This window comes from Neoarius graeffei, chromosome 19, assembly GCF_027579695.1.
Source record: "Neoarius graeffei isolate fNeoGra1 chromosome 19, fNeoGra1.pri, whole genome shotgun sequence".
Lineage (NCBI taxonomy): Eukaryota > Metazoa > Chordata > Actinopteri > Siluriformes > Ariidae > Neoarius > Neoarius graeffei.
Window position 1 is genome coordinate 40,389,977 of NC_083587.1, and position 19,013 is coordinate 40,408,989.

General features: G+C 40.8%; 1 protein-coding gene across 2 annotated transcripts in view; it reads right to left on the bottom strand.

Moving 5' to 3' along the window:
• LOC132867272 (dnaJ homolog subfamily C member 13-like) overlaps nt 1-19,013 on the bottom strand; it is a 152,885-nt gene that overhangs the window by 112,382 nt on the left and 21,490 nt on the right. For both annotated transcript variants that reach the window (XM_060900072.1, XM_060900071.1), the window contains exons 2-4: nt 10,697-10,777; nt 8,211-8,286; nt 6,905-7,054 (exon numbers count right to left, since the gene is read on the bottom strand). In XM_060900072.1, the coding sequence (XP_060756055.1) occupies nt 6,905-7,054; nt 8,211-8,286; nt 10,697-10,764 (294 nt within the window). In that variant the 5' untranslated portion in view covers nt 10,765-10,777. The remainder of the gene's footprint in view (nt 1-6,904; nt 7,055-8,210; nt 8,287-10,696; nt 10,778-19,013) is intronic.

Below are 19,013 nucleotides of genomic sequence, written 5' to 3' on the forward strand. Positions count from 1 at the left end.
TGTCACTCCTGTTAGCAATGTAGCTAGGCTCAGTATGGCCAACGGTATTTTTTGGGGCTGTAGTTAGACGCGACCAAACTCTTCCGCGTTTTTCCTGTTTACATAGGTTTATATGACCAGTGATATGAAACAAGTTCAGTTACACAAATTGAAACGTAGCGATTTTCTATGCTATGGAAAGTCCGCACTATAATGACAGGCGTACTAACACCTTCTGCGCGCTTCTACAGCACATTGATACGGAGCTCAGATATCAATGCGCTGCCGAAGCGCGCAGAAGGTGTTAGTACGCCTGTCATTATAGTGCGGACTTTCCATAGCATAGAAAATCGCTACGTTTCAATTTGTGTAACTGAACTTGTTTCATATCACTGGTCATATAAACCTATGTAAACAGGAAAAACGCGGAAGAGTTTGGTCGCGTCTAACTACAGCCCCAAAAAATACCGTTGGCCATACTGAGCCTAGCTACATTGCTAACAGGAGTGACAGCGCGTCTGACTGACTGGGAGGTCGCGCAAAGCTCGGATAGGTACGGAGCAGCTCGTCTCAATTCAGATAAGAGCATATTTCATTATGGAAATATGGTGGACTGTTCCTTTAAGCTTGCCAAAAAGCTTTCCGATCTAAAACATGAACTTAAAATATGGGAACACCTCCCCGTCTCTCTTTTGGGTAGGGTAAATTTAATAAGAATGAATATCCTTCCTCATTTATCGTACATCATCTAAATCATTGTCTTGTTAACTACACTCCTTCTTTAAGGACTTGATCAAAGTGTGTGGTATAATAAAAGGCCAAATTTGTGCGGAATAAAAAGAGACCAAGATTTAAGATTTCTAAATTAATCAGACAAAGGTAGAAGCAGGTGTTTGCCTGCCCAACATGCAGTTATACTACTATTCATCTCAAGTCAAGCATATGATTTACTGGGGTTCAAACAGAACAGACACTTGCTGGGTCTCCAAAGAGTCTGAGGCATGCGCCCCCATTCCTTTTAAATGCTTGCAGTTTATTAAGAACATGACCGTAAAGGGCAATTCTAAGAATTTTGTTGGCTCTAAAAAGATCACTGTCTGGGCAGATGTGAAGATATCTGTTTTCCCCCTTTGACTCAACCATGATCTACAATTTCAGTACATCATCAGATTTTCAGGCTGGACTATGAGAGGGATCAAACATGACAGATGTTGCTTGTTGCCAAGGGGTGTCCTGTTAGATTGATTCAATTAATAGCTCTAATAAATAATTAAGCCCTGGGTTTTGCCAGTGAATACGGCATTTGTTGTTAAAAAAAATAAATAAATAAAATATATGAAGACCAGAGAGCTATCTATGGGAAGAAACCAAGCCATTTTAAAGATGATGAGAGGAAAAAAAAAAAAAAAAAGAGGGAAATCATAGCCAATACAACCATTTAGACTACGTTCAGACTGCACCCTGAAACGACCCATATCCGATTTTTTTGCCCATATGCGACCTGTATCCAATTTGTTATTGACAACCTGAACGACACAGATCCGATTTTTTCACATGCGACCCAGGCCGCTTGGATATGTGGTCCTAAATCCGATGCAGATCCGATATTTTCACATGCGACTGCAGTCTGACCGGACAGGTCGCATTCATGCGACCTACACGTCATCAACAAGAGACAAACATCACTATTCTGCGTTGGCTAATCCCGCCTCTTTGGTGGAAAACAACAACATTTGTACAGTTTTCAGAATTTAAATAGACTTTTATAGAATTGCTCAAGCTAATGGTGGATTTGGTAGGGACCTGGATGTTGATCTGTTAGCCTGATCAAATAAAACAGTTTCTATAACTGATTTATAACTTAAACCATCCTGTATTACAAGATTATTCTGGAAATTTCCAGTAATTTGACACCTTCGGTCTCATTAGTCTGCTGCCCACATTAATCAGATTATTGTGTGAGTTCCGCCGCCGCCACAAAAACCACATCGCCAGGTCTCGCCTCATCTCCATAGCAAACTGCACTGGTGTTTCTGCACCTTGAGCCACCGCTGAGAGAAGCTGCAGAATTCAGCTGGCTATAAACAATCTAAATAAATATTTATAAAAATGTAGAAAAAGTTTATTAATATGACGAAATAAATATGTGCAAATTATTAAGCCTGAATTAACAGTTTGGTAACACAGCGGCCGTATCCCAAATGACTGCCTACTGAAGCTCGAGTGCACTATATAGAGTTTAAAAATCCATTACTTCCTAGTAACATGTAGTGCACTTATATAGAAATTAGAGAGACATTTAGGAGTCAACCCTCGTTACCAGGCTACACGTTTTCATTTCAGTTCAGAAACAAAAACACACACGAGACCTTACACTTTAACACTAACCAGATAACCCAAAAAAAAAAAAAAAATTAAACTTGAAGAGTGCGCTTTTTTTTTTTTGTTTACGCATTACGTAGATGTGCTTATTACGTGTCAATTTGCGCATATGGGACACTTTTGGGTCGTTTTCCGTTCATATTGGAGATCGCATACAAGTCTCATATAATTGGTAATGTGAACGGCCTAACAAAAAAATCGGATTTCACAACAAATCGGATATGGGTCGTTTCAGGTTGCAGTCTGAACGTAGTGATAGAAACCACTGGTGTACTAACATTCAGATAAAAAGATCTGCCTGTTGATGACCGAAAATGGTGACAGCTGTGAAGAAAAATAAAAACAGTCGGTGACCCCACCAACAACCACCACCTCCTCCTCAGGACAGTGCTCAAGTTACTGCAACCCGCTGTTCAGAGAAGACAGAGCAAATTAGACGAAAATTTCCCTCATCACGTTTATTATTTTTGCAACCATAGGCTTTGCACTCTGCCATTTTTCAACAGTGTTTTGTACTTCCAGCTACATCGCAGTGTCAGGAGCAGCAAGCCCATCAAGATACAGGAAACCCATCAATGATCCTACATCATGCTGACCCTTTACTCAGGCCACAAAATGGCAATATGGCTGCACGCGAGCGAGAATACAAAAGAATTTTAAAGCACTGCTATGTGTGACACAGTGAGACAATACAGCGTAGTCAAAATGCATTTGTGTAAAATGTGTAATATTTCTAGCCGTTGTTTGTTGCTGCATGTACCCTTTGAAAGGACATTAACCTCCTAGGGCTTAGCGGTCACATACGTGGACAGCACTTTTTAGAAATTCGGAACAAGAATCCACATATGTGGACATACTTTTTCTCTAAAAGTACATCTTATCAAAGATGCTTAGTTTTTATTCTAATCAGGTTCTAATAAGCCCAAATAGCAAAGAGAAATAAAAAATGCATGTAAAAAACAGCTTGGGCCTTAGGAGGTTAAGCCACCTCATGCAATCTCAGAAGTTTTCATCCAGATCGGTCTTGATCTGTTTATTCCAAGTAACAGGTTTACATAATTTTTTTTTTTTTTTTTTTTAAATTCCAACCAGTCAGATTGTTAAAGCCAAACAAAATCCAAAAGTTATCTGCCATTTGTCGATCATGGCAAGTGCCCTGATGCAAGATGTTTTGGTAAAATTTTATTTTATTTTTTTAAAAATGTCAAAGTAGGCGTGTCGTGGCTCGGGTGGATGGGGCGCCGTGCCATGGATCCAGGGACCCGGGTTCGATTCCGACCCGGGGTCGTTTCCCGGTCCCTCCCCGTCTCTCTCTCCCACTCATTTCCTGTCCTGTCTCTACACTGTCCTATCCAATAAAGGTGAAAAAAGCCCCCCCCCCAAAAAAAAAAATCTAAAAAATTAAATAAATAAATGTCAAAGTATATTACTGACAGAAAAACAATTTTGGTGAAAACCCAAATTTGTTTTCCAGAATTGATCCATACTAACAGGTTTTCCCAGACCACCACACATTAGTTAAGTCTCACACACACACACACACACACACACACACACACACACACACACACAGAGAGAGAAAGAATGAACAAGAGTTTGTTGCAAAATGAGGACCAACTCCATTTTAATAATAGGTACCGGCAGTCAAAATTTTAAAATGGTGTCGGAAGCGATATTTTTCACTTAGGCATATAGGCACCCCCCCATTTCAAGCTATTATGTTGAACAGTTTGAGATATGGGGTTCAGGGGTACCCCAAAATTTGGCGATCGTCAGAGCTGAAAACACATTTTGTGACTCCATATCTGCAAAAGTCAAGGTTGCACAGGCCTACAATAGCTTTTTAGCAACATTACCTACTGCCAGTGTGAACTAGCAGTTTTGTACTTCTATCTTTAACAAATGCAAGGGCTTTTGAAAGTGAACAAAGAACTTTTTTTTGTGCCTTTTGGAAACTGGTAAAATTGGCTCTGGTAGGATTTTCAGAAATCATTCATTTCTTAACTCAATTTTGCAGCTTCTAAATTGATTATATTGGTCCGCATGAGGGTGGGGTTGCACAGTGGTTAGCACGGTCACCTCACAGCAAGGTGGTCCTGGGTTCGAGCCCAGCAGCCGGTAAGAGCCTGTCTGTGCGGAGTTTGTATGTTCTCCCTGTGTCCGCGTGGGTTTCCTCCAGGTGCTCCGGTTTCCCCCACAGTCCAAAGACACGTAGTTAGGTTAACTGGTGGCTCTAAATTGACCGTAGGTGTGAATGTGAATGGTCGTTTGTGTGTCAGCCCTGTGATGACCTGGCGACTTGTCCAGGGTGTACCAAGCCTTCCGCCCATAGTCAGCTGGGATAGGCTCCAGCTTGCCTGTGACCCTGTAGAACAGGATAAAGCGGCTACAGATAATGGATGGATGGAGGGTCCACATGGGTAAGTAGTTGAAGCCTTTTTTCAGCCACGAAGGATTAAAACGTTTGAAAATATTTTGAGTCAAAAAAGTTATTAAAAAAACCCCACCAAAATGTGGACTTTGCATAGCTTGATTAAAATTTTATTTATAAAAAGATACAAGGCTAAAATTTGGTAACAAGGTTAAACGGAGCCTGCATAGTTTACTACAATGACCAGATTTAGCTCATCAGTAGTACTTAGCAATTCATGTCTAAATTCAACAAGGTAATAACATTCACTGACATTACTGAATTGTAGGAACTATTTTATTTCTGGTGGAGATAAGCTCAATCTGACTACCTGCAGGGAGAAGAAAAATGTCCCAATATACCAAGTTTGGAGTTATTATCTTGCACAAGTTATTTATCCTGCCAGACAAATGCATTGATTTTTGGTAAATTCTTAATTAAGAGTTTGAAACATTACATTACGTGCAATTTGGTACGTACATGAGCCTTGTTGGACCCTGCTGAATGTGGTAATATAATTCAAGTAGCTATCATTACAAAACCGCGTACTGAACTTTGACGACGGTATTTCTTTACAAGTGCCAGCTGAGTGACCAAAGATTGTTTTTTGTCGAGTGTATAGCAAGTGTGTGGAGACAATTGGCCATCTTTTAGGTTGATTAAAGTGATGAATAGCAAAGGAAAGGGATTTTCTTAAAACTGTATGTAGGTATCAGCGGTCTTAAAAGTAGCCGGTCACCGGCGGCAAATCGCCGGCTATGGCTTGTTATGCCGCCGGCTATTGTCAGTCGAGTCACAAAATTTAATATTAAATATTTGACAGCAAAAAGAGTTGTGAACGTAAATTACATCCACTATGTCATGTATGTCCGTTGCCGCGTCAACTTTGTTTACATCCTCGACATGAACGCAGCCATTACTGCTGCCTGTGTTGCCAGATTGCGCGGTTTCCCGCCCAATTTGGGCGGTTTTAAGTGCATTTTGGCGGGTTTTGAACATATTTTGGGCTGTAAAACGTCAGCAGTATCTGGCAACATGTTTTTTTTACTTAATACAAGAAATTAATGGATGCCAACGTTTTTGCCAAAATGGTATTTTATTTTCCATTGTTTAGGCAGCTTCAGCATCATACTGTGAGATTCTGTTCAAATTGTTTTTTTTCTTCTATGAAGCCTGAGCCATTTATTTTATTAGTTTATAATTATTGTTTAATTTAGTCTTCAGGAGACTGCCTGCACACAGTACTAGTATTAATAGTTTTTTTTTTCTTACATGAAAGCTGAGGCATTTATGTTATATTTTAAGGTAACTTCATGTTGTGCTGTGAGATTCTCTGTACTTTAACTTTTGAACCAACAGGAGCATTTGGATAAGTAAAGCCTATTTTTCTGCATTTTTGTAGTCCTGGTAATCTTTTATATTGGTAAAGTTGTTTATAGGACCATTTCTCAGTGTCTGTTTTTTTTAATCAATAGTTTTTCAGTAATAACTTAATATTTAACATATCACTCAATTTTAAACAACCCCCACGCCTCCCCCATGGTCTCCAAAATTTCTGCGGGAAACACTGGCGTGCGTAACAACGCTAATCAAGCTTAAGCTAGACGACCCGCCTCAAATACCCGTCCCGGGTAAATGTCATCCCAATTTTAGATGGCCTGTTCCAAACCATCCCGCCCCATGAAAAATTCGTACTTGCGCGCGCGTGCGTGCGTGTATATATATATATATATATCCCTGCACGCTTTGCGTGCATTATGTCTGCCGCTGGCAGACATTTTACCATTTTGCACCCTGCTGTAAATTATTTGTACCATGCTATTCTCCCAAACTTTGAAGCCCCTGAGGTATAGTTCAATTTCTGATTAACCGGATATGTGGGAAGTGGTGCTAATACAAGTTGACCGATTTCAGCTAATTGCACACATGGTGAAATAATTCTGCTGCCATTTTCATCATACTGCCAGTACCTATTAATAGTCTTGATTCTGGAAGAAATGCTGAGTGACCCTGTATGCATATACTTCTGAACAGATATGTTGTGTACAAGTCATCAAATTTACTTTGAGTAATGACCCACAGTTATTTAAATGGGACTCCATTTACTTTCCTCTTTCCCCCTCTTTTGCTCACCAGTGCCTCTGTCAGCAGCTCTGTGCGATGTTCAGTGGAAAACTTGAGTGTCTCAGACTTCTTCCCGCTACCCTTCCGGAAAGTAAGGTTAAATTCAGTGCCCTGTCCTTTTCCCACTGGTGAGATACTACATATATCTCCATAAGGCCACTGCAGAGGGAGTCAAAGTAAAAGACATGTACAATAAATACCACAGGCATGTACACTACAAAAAAAGGTGTGCATTGCATTATGATTTTTGCAATATTTCCAAAACATTACAATTAAAAGCATTAAAAAAAAAACATTTAAATCATGCTGACAAACAATTTGAGATGATTAAATATTAGCAGTAGTTATAATAAACTTTTAGTTCACGTAAATTTACTCATTCATTCATCAAAATGCATGGTACTAAACCAAGCGAAATACAGACACACACCACAGCTAAAGATAACGTCATCCATCATAGGGATTCCAGTACTTGCTTGATTTCCATCGCGTTTTAATGCACATTATTATCCGATCATATTTTGAGGTAAATTAGATATCACCTGCTGGCCTCATTAACTGGACCTGTGGGCAGTGCCAACTGGTGATATTAGACATTAGCCCTCTCATTTAATATCAAATATCCATGCAGTTTTCATGGATCCAATGAAAAACTGGAATCCATGCAATCCAATGCAGTTTTCTCTGAACTGTAAAATAAACAGAAAAGCCGTAACCCTTTCACTCAAACCAACAAAAACTTTTAGCTCCGTTGTCTGTCCTTTTGTGATACAAGTACTAAGAATGGACAATGTGTGCTCATTTTATCAACTTTTAGTTTCTCCTCCAAAGGCATTTGGGGGGGGCTGGTGAGAAGGGAGGAAGATGGAACAAATAAGCCACCTTGTACACGTTCATTATCCTCGCGACTGAGTCTGTAACATGACCGCTGATGATCTTTTACACAAGTCTTACTTAAGCAGGGTGAAAAATATCGGCCCCAACGCACAACAAATTTGGGGGGGGGGGGGGGGGGGGTGTCTCGTACCAGTCTGTGCATTTTTCTTACAATCGCTGGTGCCGTTAATACGCTTGGTTACGCAAAAGTCCAAAAATAATCCAAGAGTTGTTAACCACAAATAATCTGATGGATGGAAGCCATACATGAAACCTGAGAGATTTTTTTTTTTTTTTGAAAGCCCTGCTAGACCAGTGTTACCAGCCACCCCTGCCTCTAGTTATAATATTAAATTTGGCAGCACACTGGAGATTTCACATGTCCAAATGAATTTACTATTTGTCTTGCTTGATATGGCTCAATGACTAGCACTCATACCTGGTTTGTAACTTCTAACGTCGTAGGATTATATGTCGTCATGCCATGTGTCCCAATAGAGAAAACTCGCTTGTACCTGGAAAGAGGAAAACACATACATACAGAAAGTAATGTCCCAGAATACATTACACTGGATAAGGAAAACACGACTAGTTTAAAAAAAAAAAAAAATTTTATATATATAAAATAAAAAACAGAATGCTACAATCTAAGAAGAGTCATATGAAAAGAATGACAGAACAAATTGCACTGAATGTGAGACAGATGACACTTTTCTCCAATTATAATGGTAAATTTAAAAAAAAAAAAAAAAAAACCACACCGCTGTGTTCATATACATTGTGCAACATCAGAAGAGAGGGGAACAACCGTCATTGTTAGAGTGTACGCTGCATTTAATAATAGACTCTGTCTGTGTGTATCAGGCAGACAAACACTTCCCAGTCCTTATCTAACTCCAAGAGATCCATATTTTGCTCTATTGATTGGCCAAGTCCTTGACATGTCACTGTGGTTTGACAGACAGGAAGAAAGAAGATAAATGCAGAAAGTAAGAATTACGTAACCAAAAAAATTGAGCATTTAGTCAGTTTGCATCGAACCCTTGAGACTGACCGAGTGATGTGTTCCGGGGTCCAACTGCAATCGAGCTCGAGCATGGTCTAATTTCAGTAAGAAAGTAAGCTGCTAAACTAACCCACTAAACCAGGGGTCACCAAACTTTTTTTCCCTGGGGGCCACATTGTCGTTCCTGACTGTGATGGGGGGGCCGGGGTCGGGTCAGCTATATAACATAGAATTGTATGACCCAGACAAATATGACCACCAACAGGCCTCATTGTGTAGTAGAGATTACTAGCCTGGCACAGCCATCCCCACTACTATATCCACACTACTATATCAACACTTGATTCCTGGCACATATTTGTTTATCTTTACTAGTGGTTTGCAAAAGTAGTAATCGAGTCTTCACACTGTTTTAATTTGAAATACCACAGATATTCCATTTATTTATTTTCTAATGAAAATAACATCAAAGCTGTCAAGGTAAGAAACATCTGCCTAGCTGAGGTGATTGACACTGGCAAAGGTGAGTGGAAAATTATAAATTGTAGGTAGACCTGTTGATATTATTAATAATAATTGTGTGCAGCACTTAATAAAGGACAAATAAATAGGCTTATAAATACATTAAAAAAAAAACAGTGAAATTATAATATGAGCAATAGATCACAGCAGTTGTGCTGTGTCCTGCACATCATTGCTCTCATCCATGGCCAAAGCAAAAAACTCGAATTCTGACGCTCTCTCATTCAGCTGGTCATACACGTTGTCCCCCAAATCTTCGGTTCGCCTGGTCATAGTAGGTGCGGAGAGACTCACCGCGTTGAGTGCATCCTTCTTGTCGGGACACACCTCCTCGGCCACAGCAAGCATGCATACTTTAACAAAGTGCCCATCAGTAAACGGCTTTCCATGGGTAGCTAGTAGGTGAGCTACCTTATAGCTAGCTCGGACAGCAGCCTGGTTGATCTGGGTTTGGCGAAGGAATGCATTCTGTTGTGCAGCCAGTCCGCATTTCATCCTCCGAATCCTGTCTTCTCTTGTTTGCCCTCGCAAACTAGCATACTCTTTGTGGTGGGTTTCGTAGTGACGATGCAGATTATATTCTTTGAAAACCGACACACTTTCTTTACATACAAGACAAACTGCACGGTCCTTACACTGAACGAAAAAAATAATCGGTGGTCCACTGTTCTTTAAAAACTTTGCACCCTCTGTCAACTTTTCGCTGACCGCTAGCCATTTTGCTGTCCTGAACACTGACAGTTCTCTGCGCATGCGCTGCCTGTCACTGCTTCATCATGAGCATATGACGAAAATTCGGAAAATATGAATAGTTCATTTTATAACTAAATATCAATTTTAATTGATAAAATCAACAAAATACAATATGCAGACATGTTATTTGCCAAAAAGCAATTTATTTAAAAAAAAAAAAAAAAAAAAAAAAAGCCATGACCACTTTTGGGGATTGCCTCATAGGGCCGGAGTCGGCCCGCGGGCTGTAGTTTGATGAGCCCTGCACTAAACTGACTCAAGAAGCGCACACTGAGCCAAAGGACAAATGCTGGAGAAATATTGTGCGCTCAGAATATTTGGACCAATTAAAAGGGGGGGGAGGCCATAAGACAAGTGATTTAAGCAAGTTATTTAAATGTTAATTTTCTGATTAGATAAACACCTGTGGCTTTGAAGATGTTTGGTTGCGTAGAAACCAAATGCTTGTTTGGTTTGGTTTTTTTGGTCGTCCAAGGGGCTCTATACCCAGACTTTCATTTTTAAAATCACTTTAAATAAAAGGATTCACTCTAAACCAGCCAACTCAAGGTTTTATAGCACAGTTCAATGCTGAGGCACATGAAATTTAATCAGTGCACGGACTGTGCCTCAGAGTGAAGAGGAGAGAAGGGCAGGCCACTTACTTTCCCCTCCAGGAGTGTTTGGTTGTGTAGAAACAGGCCAAGTCTTTATTCTCTTTGAGGACGTTCATCTTCCGTTAAGGCCTGCAATAAGAGAACAAAAAGAGGAGTTAAACAAAGAGAAGTGAGCATGAACATGGAAACACAGTATGGCAACTGTGAGAACTCTGAGGTTTAGTTAGGCCAAAAAAAATAAATAAATAAATAAATAAATAAAAATAAAAATAAAAAAAAAGTGTTTCCGGTAACCCGAGCGATCGAGAATTTCCGCGTCGAAATTCCCGACCGTAAAATTATTACAAATTTCCCTCGATATTTTAGTGTAAGCGGCGTTAGTTTGTCAATTTTTTGTTGTTTCAACGCATTCAAGTTGTGAAAGAAACGATAAAAAGTAAAATGTTTCGCCACTTCTATCAGCCCTCCTGCATAAACATGGAAGCGCACTTGTATACTGAAGGAGGAAGGAAAACTGAGCCGAGCCGCCATTCTGAATCCTCATTCACAGCTGTAATGCAAATTGCTTCCTTTTCAGTATACAAGTGCACTTCCATGGCAGGGAAAAACACTACATTTTGCCACCTATGTAGTCCCCTATTTATACAAATAGGAGTCATTCAGGATTCAGCCATGTTTTTGCTCGGTGTTTTTGCTCGACCCAAGTTCTACAGTAGGCTAGGCCGTCTGCTTTTAATGGAAGTAGCCTAGGACGTTATTTTCACGTTATTTCTTGATAAGGTGTTTTCACGTTATTACATGAAAATATCGCTTCCGTAGATCATAACTCGAACTCCCGCGATATTTTTTTTATTCGTTTAAAGATTTAAAACACTTATTTTATTATGATGTGTGGTATAAAGGATTCTGTGCCAAAATACTATTTTGTAAGATGTTTACTTGTGTTAATTTTTTCGAACAAAAAAAAAAACCCACCTTTCCTACCGACCGACCTTATTTTAGTATTTCATGTTACCGGAAACACACTATTTTTTTTTTTTTTTTGGCCTTAGACAATTTGTATTGGGAACAAAGATTTGTGTTTACTTGAAGGGATTATAGATTATCGAAACGTTAAAGAGTCATACATCAGTTTAACAAGTTCACTAACAAGGAATGTTAGAAATGTTTAAGTTCACTAGCAGGAATACTCAAAGAAAGGATACTCCGGGTAATAACGGATTTATTATATGCACAAAGCCTGAAGCTCTCATCCAAGAACACTTTAAAACCGTGCCAATGGGTTGCTCCGATTTGAACACAGAGGGGGGGGGGATCCACATCATGTTATTGCCGGCTAGGTGGCCTCCAGATATTTGAGGAAAATTTTTGGATTACTTTTTGTTTGATCACAAAAAACACGTAGCCTACCGCAGAGCCGTCCAGTCTTATCCAGAAAGGGCTAGTGTGGGTGCCAGTTTATATTCCAACCAAAAAGAAGCCACACCTGATAAGCTACTGAAAGCCAATGCCAAATGATTAAACATTTGAATCAAATTCCAATGTGTCCTGATTGATCGGAATGAAAACCTGCACCTCCATCGGCCCTTTGCAGATAAGATTGGACATCCCTGGATTGCTGCAACAGGGCTTCAGATTGCAACCATTTAGCTGCATTTTGCAACCATTTTTGGAGACAGCGCGACTAAACTTGATAACTAGGTGCACCAGTGTGATTCTCCAATATTCCCCATGCTTTTTTTTTTTTTTAATATAAAAACAGTATACGTATATCACGTGAAACACCAAGAGGGAGTGAGAACTGGTGTGTGTGAGAGGAGACCAAGAGAGCAAGATGGAGTGATTCGAGTGGAGAGCTAATGGTATGTTTCCACTGCAGCAAATTCCACTTCGCTCTTATTCAGGTTATGGGGCAAAATATGCTCTGGTTGGGCAAAAGCTGTGGTTGGTAAATAACCAGAAGTGACACTGCAAGTCATTTCAATGAAAAACAGTGGTCAAAAGCAGAAACTACGGGGGGGGGGGTTTACCCTACATTGACATGGGAGCAACATGAGAGCTTGCTAGGGCCTGGATGCTAGTCATTGTCCATGATCATAGTAACTAGACAGGACTACTATAGTGAAGGGGAAAAAAAGAAGTTATTTATATACCCCTGGCAAATTTTGACTTAAAGTTACTTTTATTCAACCAGCAAGGTTTGGTTTTTTTGTTTTGACCGGAAATGACACAGGCTTCTCCCAAAAGATAAGACAAATGTACAAGAGGCATCATTGTGGAAAAAATTATTTCTTAGCTTTTATTTACATTTGAACAAAAAAGTGGCATGTCCAAAATTATTCATACCCTTTGCAAACTGTCACAGTCTATGGGAAAATCCAAAGTTCTATACCATTCCAAATAGTCCAAGCTGTTCTAAAGCATCCTAATGACCCTCATTAATTGGGAACAACTGCTTTAATCAACTCAGCAGGTGAAAAACAGCAGCTCTCTGCGGTGGGTTTGTGGACAGTCATGGCTAAAGGCCAATTTATGCTGACAACCCAGTCCTCGCAGACAGTGTCGCAGACAGCGTCTGCATAGCCCCCCCACCTTCGCAGATGCTCTGCACGCACCTCCCAAAAATTGTGACCACCGCAGAAGCCTCGCAGACAGCGCCGCAGACAAGAGGGCTCCGATTGGTCCACTCTACATCCGCTGTACACGCACTTCCGCTTCCCTACTTTCCCGGTTTGTTTTGTTTTCACGACCGCCATTTTTAAAAACACGAGCGAAGATGGAGCAGCACGAAGAGCAGTTGATCGAGGAAGTACGTACATCTATACGACTCCAGTTCTAGTCATTCTAAGTAACCGGAGGATAAACACTCCACTAACCACACCCACCAACTTCGCGACTTCGCGCCCCCTTGCATTGTAGCGGTGAATAACATCGCGCACGCCTGTTACTCCCCGCTCAACGATAAATTACAACGGTCTGCGAAAAGCTGTCTGCGAAAGCCTTGTCGCAAGAGCATGCAGAGGCCTTAAGACAAAGGAGCTCACTGAGGACCTGCAGCTGTGCATTGTGGCTGCGCACAAGTCAGGAAAGGACTATAAAGCCATATCTAAATGTTTTCAAGTTCCAGTGGCTACAGTGCAAAGTATTATTAAAAAATACAAGACGTTCCGCACTGTGGAAAATCTCAGAGGACGTGGTCGGAAGCCAAAAGTGACCCCTGTGCTTGCCAGGAGGATAGTGAGAGATGAAAAATAATCCAAGAATCACCACCAAGGCCATCCTGGTGAATCTGGGCTCTGCTGGTGGCAAGATCTCAAGGCATACAGTCCAACGGACACTGCACACTGCTGGGTTTCACGGATGCAGACCAAGGAGGACGCCACTTCTCCAGATAAGGCACACAAAAGCCCGCTTGGCCTTTGCAAATGCTCATCTGGACAAAGACGACGACTTCTGGTCTTCTGTTTTATGGTCAGATGAAAAAAATTGAACTGTTTGGCCACAATGACGTGTCCTTCATTTGGTGTAAAAAAGGAGACGCCTTCAACCCTAAGAACACCATCCCTACTGTCAAACAGTGGTGGGAACCTAATGCTTTGGGGGTGTTTTTCAGCCAATGGACCAGGGAACCTAATCACAGTAAACGGCACCATGAAAAAAAAAAAAAAAAAGAGCAGTACATCAGGATTCTCAATATCAGGCGGTTTGCAGAGAAACTTAGCCTTGGGCACCAGTGAACATTTCAGCATGACAACGACCCAAAACACACAGCAAAAGTGGTGAAGAAATGGTTAGCGGACAAAAACATTAGTGATGCTCCGATCACCGTTTTTGGGCCCAATCACCAAAATCATGATCTGCCGATTGCCGATCACGGCCGATCATAGAATGGCAGGCGAATCTGAATCTTCCATATCTTTTATATATAATCTAGCAGTGTGCACAATGTGTAGAAATGAAACTATGAATTAAGTGTATTGAAAAAACAGTAGAAATACAGTCAAGATCTTGGAAAAACCACCAACTGCTTTTATTTTCTTATATAAAATTAGACAACTTAAGGCTACTCTAGGCCATCTTTCCCAAATAAGGCAGAGAAACATAAAACAAGAGGGGTCAGGAAGACCAACAGACATTAGATCAGCTTAATGGGATGGGGTGAAGTTACACTAAGGCATACTTGGAAATTGTAGCCTCTCACTGAATACAATTAAATAATTGGCAGCAAAATGTAAACACCAAAACTGGCCAATGAAAATTATGGCAAACTTTTCTGCTATCATTATGAATGTCTGATGTTGAGGAACAACCAACTGTTTATCCAAAAAATAAATAATGCCAATGCCATCCTTCATAATATTAATAAAGAACATAAGAAGGCCAAGCAGATAGTTACCAACACACACACTAGATCAACTTGGGATGGGATCAATCAATTCGACTACGTTCAGACTGCACCCTGAAACGACCCATATCCGATTTTTTTGCCCATATGCGACCTGTATCCGATTTGTTATTGACAATCTGAACGACACAGATCCGATTTTTTTCACATGCGACCCAGGCCGCTTGGATATGTGGTCCTAATTCCGATGCATATCCGTTATTTTCACATGCGACTGCAGTCTGACTGGACAGGTCGCATTCATGCGACCTACACGTCATCAACAAGACACAAACGTCACTATTCTGCGTTGGCTAATCCCGCCTCTTTGGTGGAAAACAACAACAATGTAGGTAAAGGTGTTTCTCGTAAGCCGAAAGTTGTTGACGAAATCATTATCAGAGAAGCGCAGCACATCAACATCCCACCACTCCTGGCTGCGACTCCGCATCCATACCCTCCTTTCAACGGAGGTTGCTGCCACGGGCCCACACAGCGCCTGGACCAAAGCCCTTGCCCTCCTGCTTCTCAATCGCCTCCACAATACCAGGTTATTGTGTGAGTTCCACCGCCGCCGCAAAAACCACATCGCCAGGCCTCGCCTCATCTCCATGCTTTACTTGCAAACTTGAAGAGTGCGCTTTTTTTTTTGTTTACGTATTACGTAGATGTGCTTATTACAGGGGTGATAGCGTTCCGGCGCACCGCGGCGCCGGAAAAAAAAAAATCTAGTTTGCCCGTTATCCTGTGTCATTCTGAGATGCGCAGATAGACAGTAAAGGGAATTCCCTTTACTGTCTATCTGCGCATCTCAGAATGACACAGGATAATGGGCGAACTAGATTTTTTTTTTTCCGGCGCCACGGTACGCCGGAAATCTGGCGCGGCGCCAGAACGCTATAACCCCTGTTATTACGTGTCAATTTGCGCATGCGGGACACTTTTGGGTCGTTTTCCGTTCATATTGGAGATCGCATACAAGTCTCATATAATTGGTAATGCGAACGACCTAACAAAAAAATCGGATTTCACAACAAATCGGATATGGGTCGTTTCAGGTTGCAGTCTGAACATAGTGATAGTCACATTTAGGCCCAGGCTACTTGGAAACTTAGCCTTTTTAATATATTGATTAAATTAAAATAAACACAAAATGTTTAAAACCAAAATGTGCTAGGCCTACTACCACAGAGGACAAAATCCTTTAGATTCCAATCATAAATGGCAAGTTTCTCTTAATTACTATGAGCGTCTCTGCATTTTTTGAGGTGAGCCGGTTTCTGTTGTCATCATTAACGTTTGCAGCTGTGCTAAATAGTCTCTCACTATCCACACTTGTGCACGGTGAACAAAGATATGCTCTTGCTGCCTGTGCAAGTGCTGGGAAGCGGCCTTTATTCACCTGCCAATAGGCAAGTGACTGTCCACTACGTAGCATTACGGGTTCTGCTAGATAGTGGTTGACCAGTAGGTGACGCACGCACAATATTATGTAGGCTATGTTAGGCTACGATGCATATCTAACATCTGCATTGCTGAGGTTTTTTTTTGTCTTATTTATCTTTTTATTTATCCTGTTTTAATTTTTTAGGCCTAGTTATTCTGCTTAATTTATTTTTGTCTACATCCATGTATTTTCTTCATCTGTTATCCTGATTTTTGTGGATTTGTTAGATTGTACCTGTTTTATATACTTCAATTAAAAAAAAAAAAAGTTAGGCTATGATGCATGGCTGAATGTAACATGAGAAGAGAAAATGGAGAATGGATTGCGTCACTCGAGTGAGTTCAGTTTCTGCACTACATTACACACGTTCATTAGTCTTACAGTTACATCGACTTTTTCTTGTTTAAATAATACTTAGAGATTAATGTTTATTGTTAATGATTAATTTAGGCCAATGATAAAAACCCGCCGAACTAACGTTAAACCCGCCCAATTTTTGTCAACCCACCCAAGCCATTTTTTGCCCACAAAGTAGAATTCAAAACTGCCCAATCTGGCAACACTGCTTGTAAGAGCTCCACTCTCCTGAGTCCATGCGATGCGCAGTCGAAAAAAAAAAAAAAAAAAAAAAAACGTCGCACGAGTAGCCTACGTCATGTGGTTTAATCGACTTTTTTGATCGGCACTTTTAGGGTCCTCCGATCAAACAATTTTTAGGCAATATCGGCCAATCATGAAGAACATTAACGTTTCGCAGTGGCCCAGCCAGAGTCCTGACTTATGTGGAGGGGGCTAAGGATCAGGGTGATGGCAAGGAGACCCTCCAACCTGAAAGAGTTGGAGCTCATCGCTAAAGATGAATGGGCAAAAATATCAGTGGAGACTTGCAAAAAGCTGGTCAGCAATTAGAGAGCGTGCACGTGACGTCACGAGGTCACGTGATATTTGTTTATCTGCCATCTTGGACGGCATGGCCGCGCATAGAACTTAGACGAACCCGTTCTAATTACAGGGATGCGATTTGGGGCTGGTGAAATTATCTGAAAATTTTAGGCGGGGGTCTGGGGGCCGCAGGGGAGGTCCCAGTATCCCATACATGTCAACCTTTGGTCACTCAAACCTGTATAACCAACTTCCAAAATCCGTATTTCCCTTATAAAATCCGTATAAGATGCAAATTAAAATAATTTGCCTAAAATTTGAATGATAATTAACAATGATATATCCAAGTTACTTTTTATTCAATATTAATAACAAACCTTCAGAATGAATACAAAGCTCCAATGTTTAACAAAAACACAAAGTGTCACTCTAATGTTCTGAATTGTACTCCATGACAGCTTTTTTAGCACTCCTCACCAGTACCTCACTAGGCTGCATGTCACAGCAAGTGTCTGTGTTGATCTTGCCAGAGTGCCCATTCAGAATCTTTTCAGTCGCTAGTGAAAGTCGCTCAGGTGGAAATGTTACTTCCCGGTTGGTGGGATTCTCGCAATGCGGTGTGCGCATGATCAGAAGTGGAACGAAGTCTCGCTACCACAAGATAACGCGCGATTTCATAAGACTCTTTACTGGCTGTTTGTGGTGTACAGTACGTTTGTAAATGTTATGCGCTCTTTTATCATCGTGGGAATTGATTATAGCTCTAAATAAATATTGAAGTTTTTTTTTTAAAAATCCGTATAACTTTATTCATACGCCCGTATACTACGTTTATTGAATCAAATCCGTATAAAATACGGACATTCCGTATAGGTTGACATGTATGAGTTTGGGGATAGTATCCCCAAACTTGACAGCCAGAGACCTCTACCCTCTCCCCAAAGAACGAAATCGCTGAACAAATGTCTCAGTCTTATGTCCAATGTCTGTAGCAACCTCTTTCTCCAACCATTCCCAGGGGAACTTGTTTTTCACTATTCTGTCGATTTCTTTAACTCGATTTGCATCTTTATGCCTCGATCACGGAGGCTGCCATCTTTCAACTCTTTGTTTGAAGCGAGCTTACGTACAGCTAACAAGCGCGTTCATTGGTTGTTACAGAGCGATGGGCCAATCACGTACCTCGTTTCATCTCAATGACGTAATTGCGTAAATGACGTAATTACGTCAATGAGATGAAACGAGATACGTGATTGGCCCATCGCTCTGTAACAACCAATGAACGCGCTCGCTTCAAACAAAGAGTTGAAAGATGGCAGCCTCCGTGATCGAGGCATAAAGATGCAAATCCGAGGCTGCCATCTTTCAAACAAAGTCGGAACGAATAGGATACGAATGTGGATTTGAGGGAAAAATCGGAAACTTTTTTTTTCAACTTTTGAGGTGAAAAAAGCGGAATTCCGCGAATTCGCAGAAAAATCACATCCCTGTAATTATCAAGTGTGTGGGAGTAGATCTTTCAAGAATGGTTATATCTTGTTCAGCATTTGGTTGTACCAAAAGGAGGGCCTGTCATTTTATAGATTCCCCGCAGACGAGGAGAGACGCGCAAAATGGGTGTCCGCTGTGCAAAGAGAAAACTGGTACCCTAG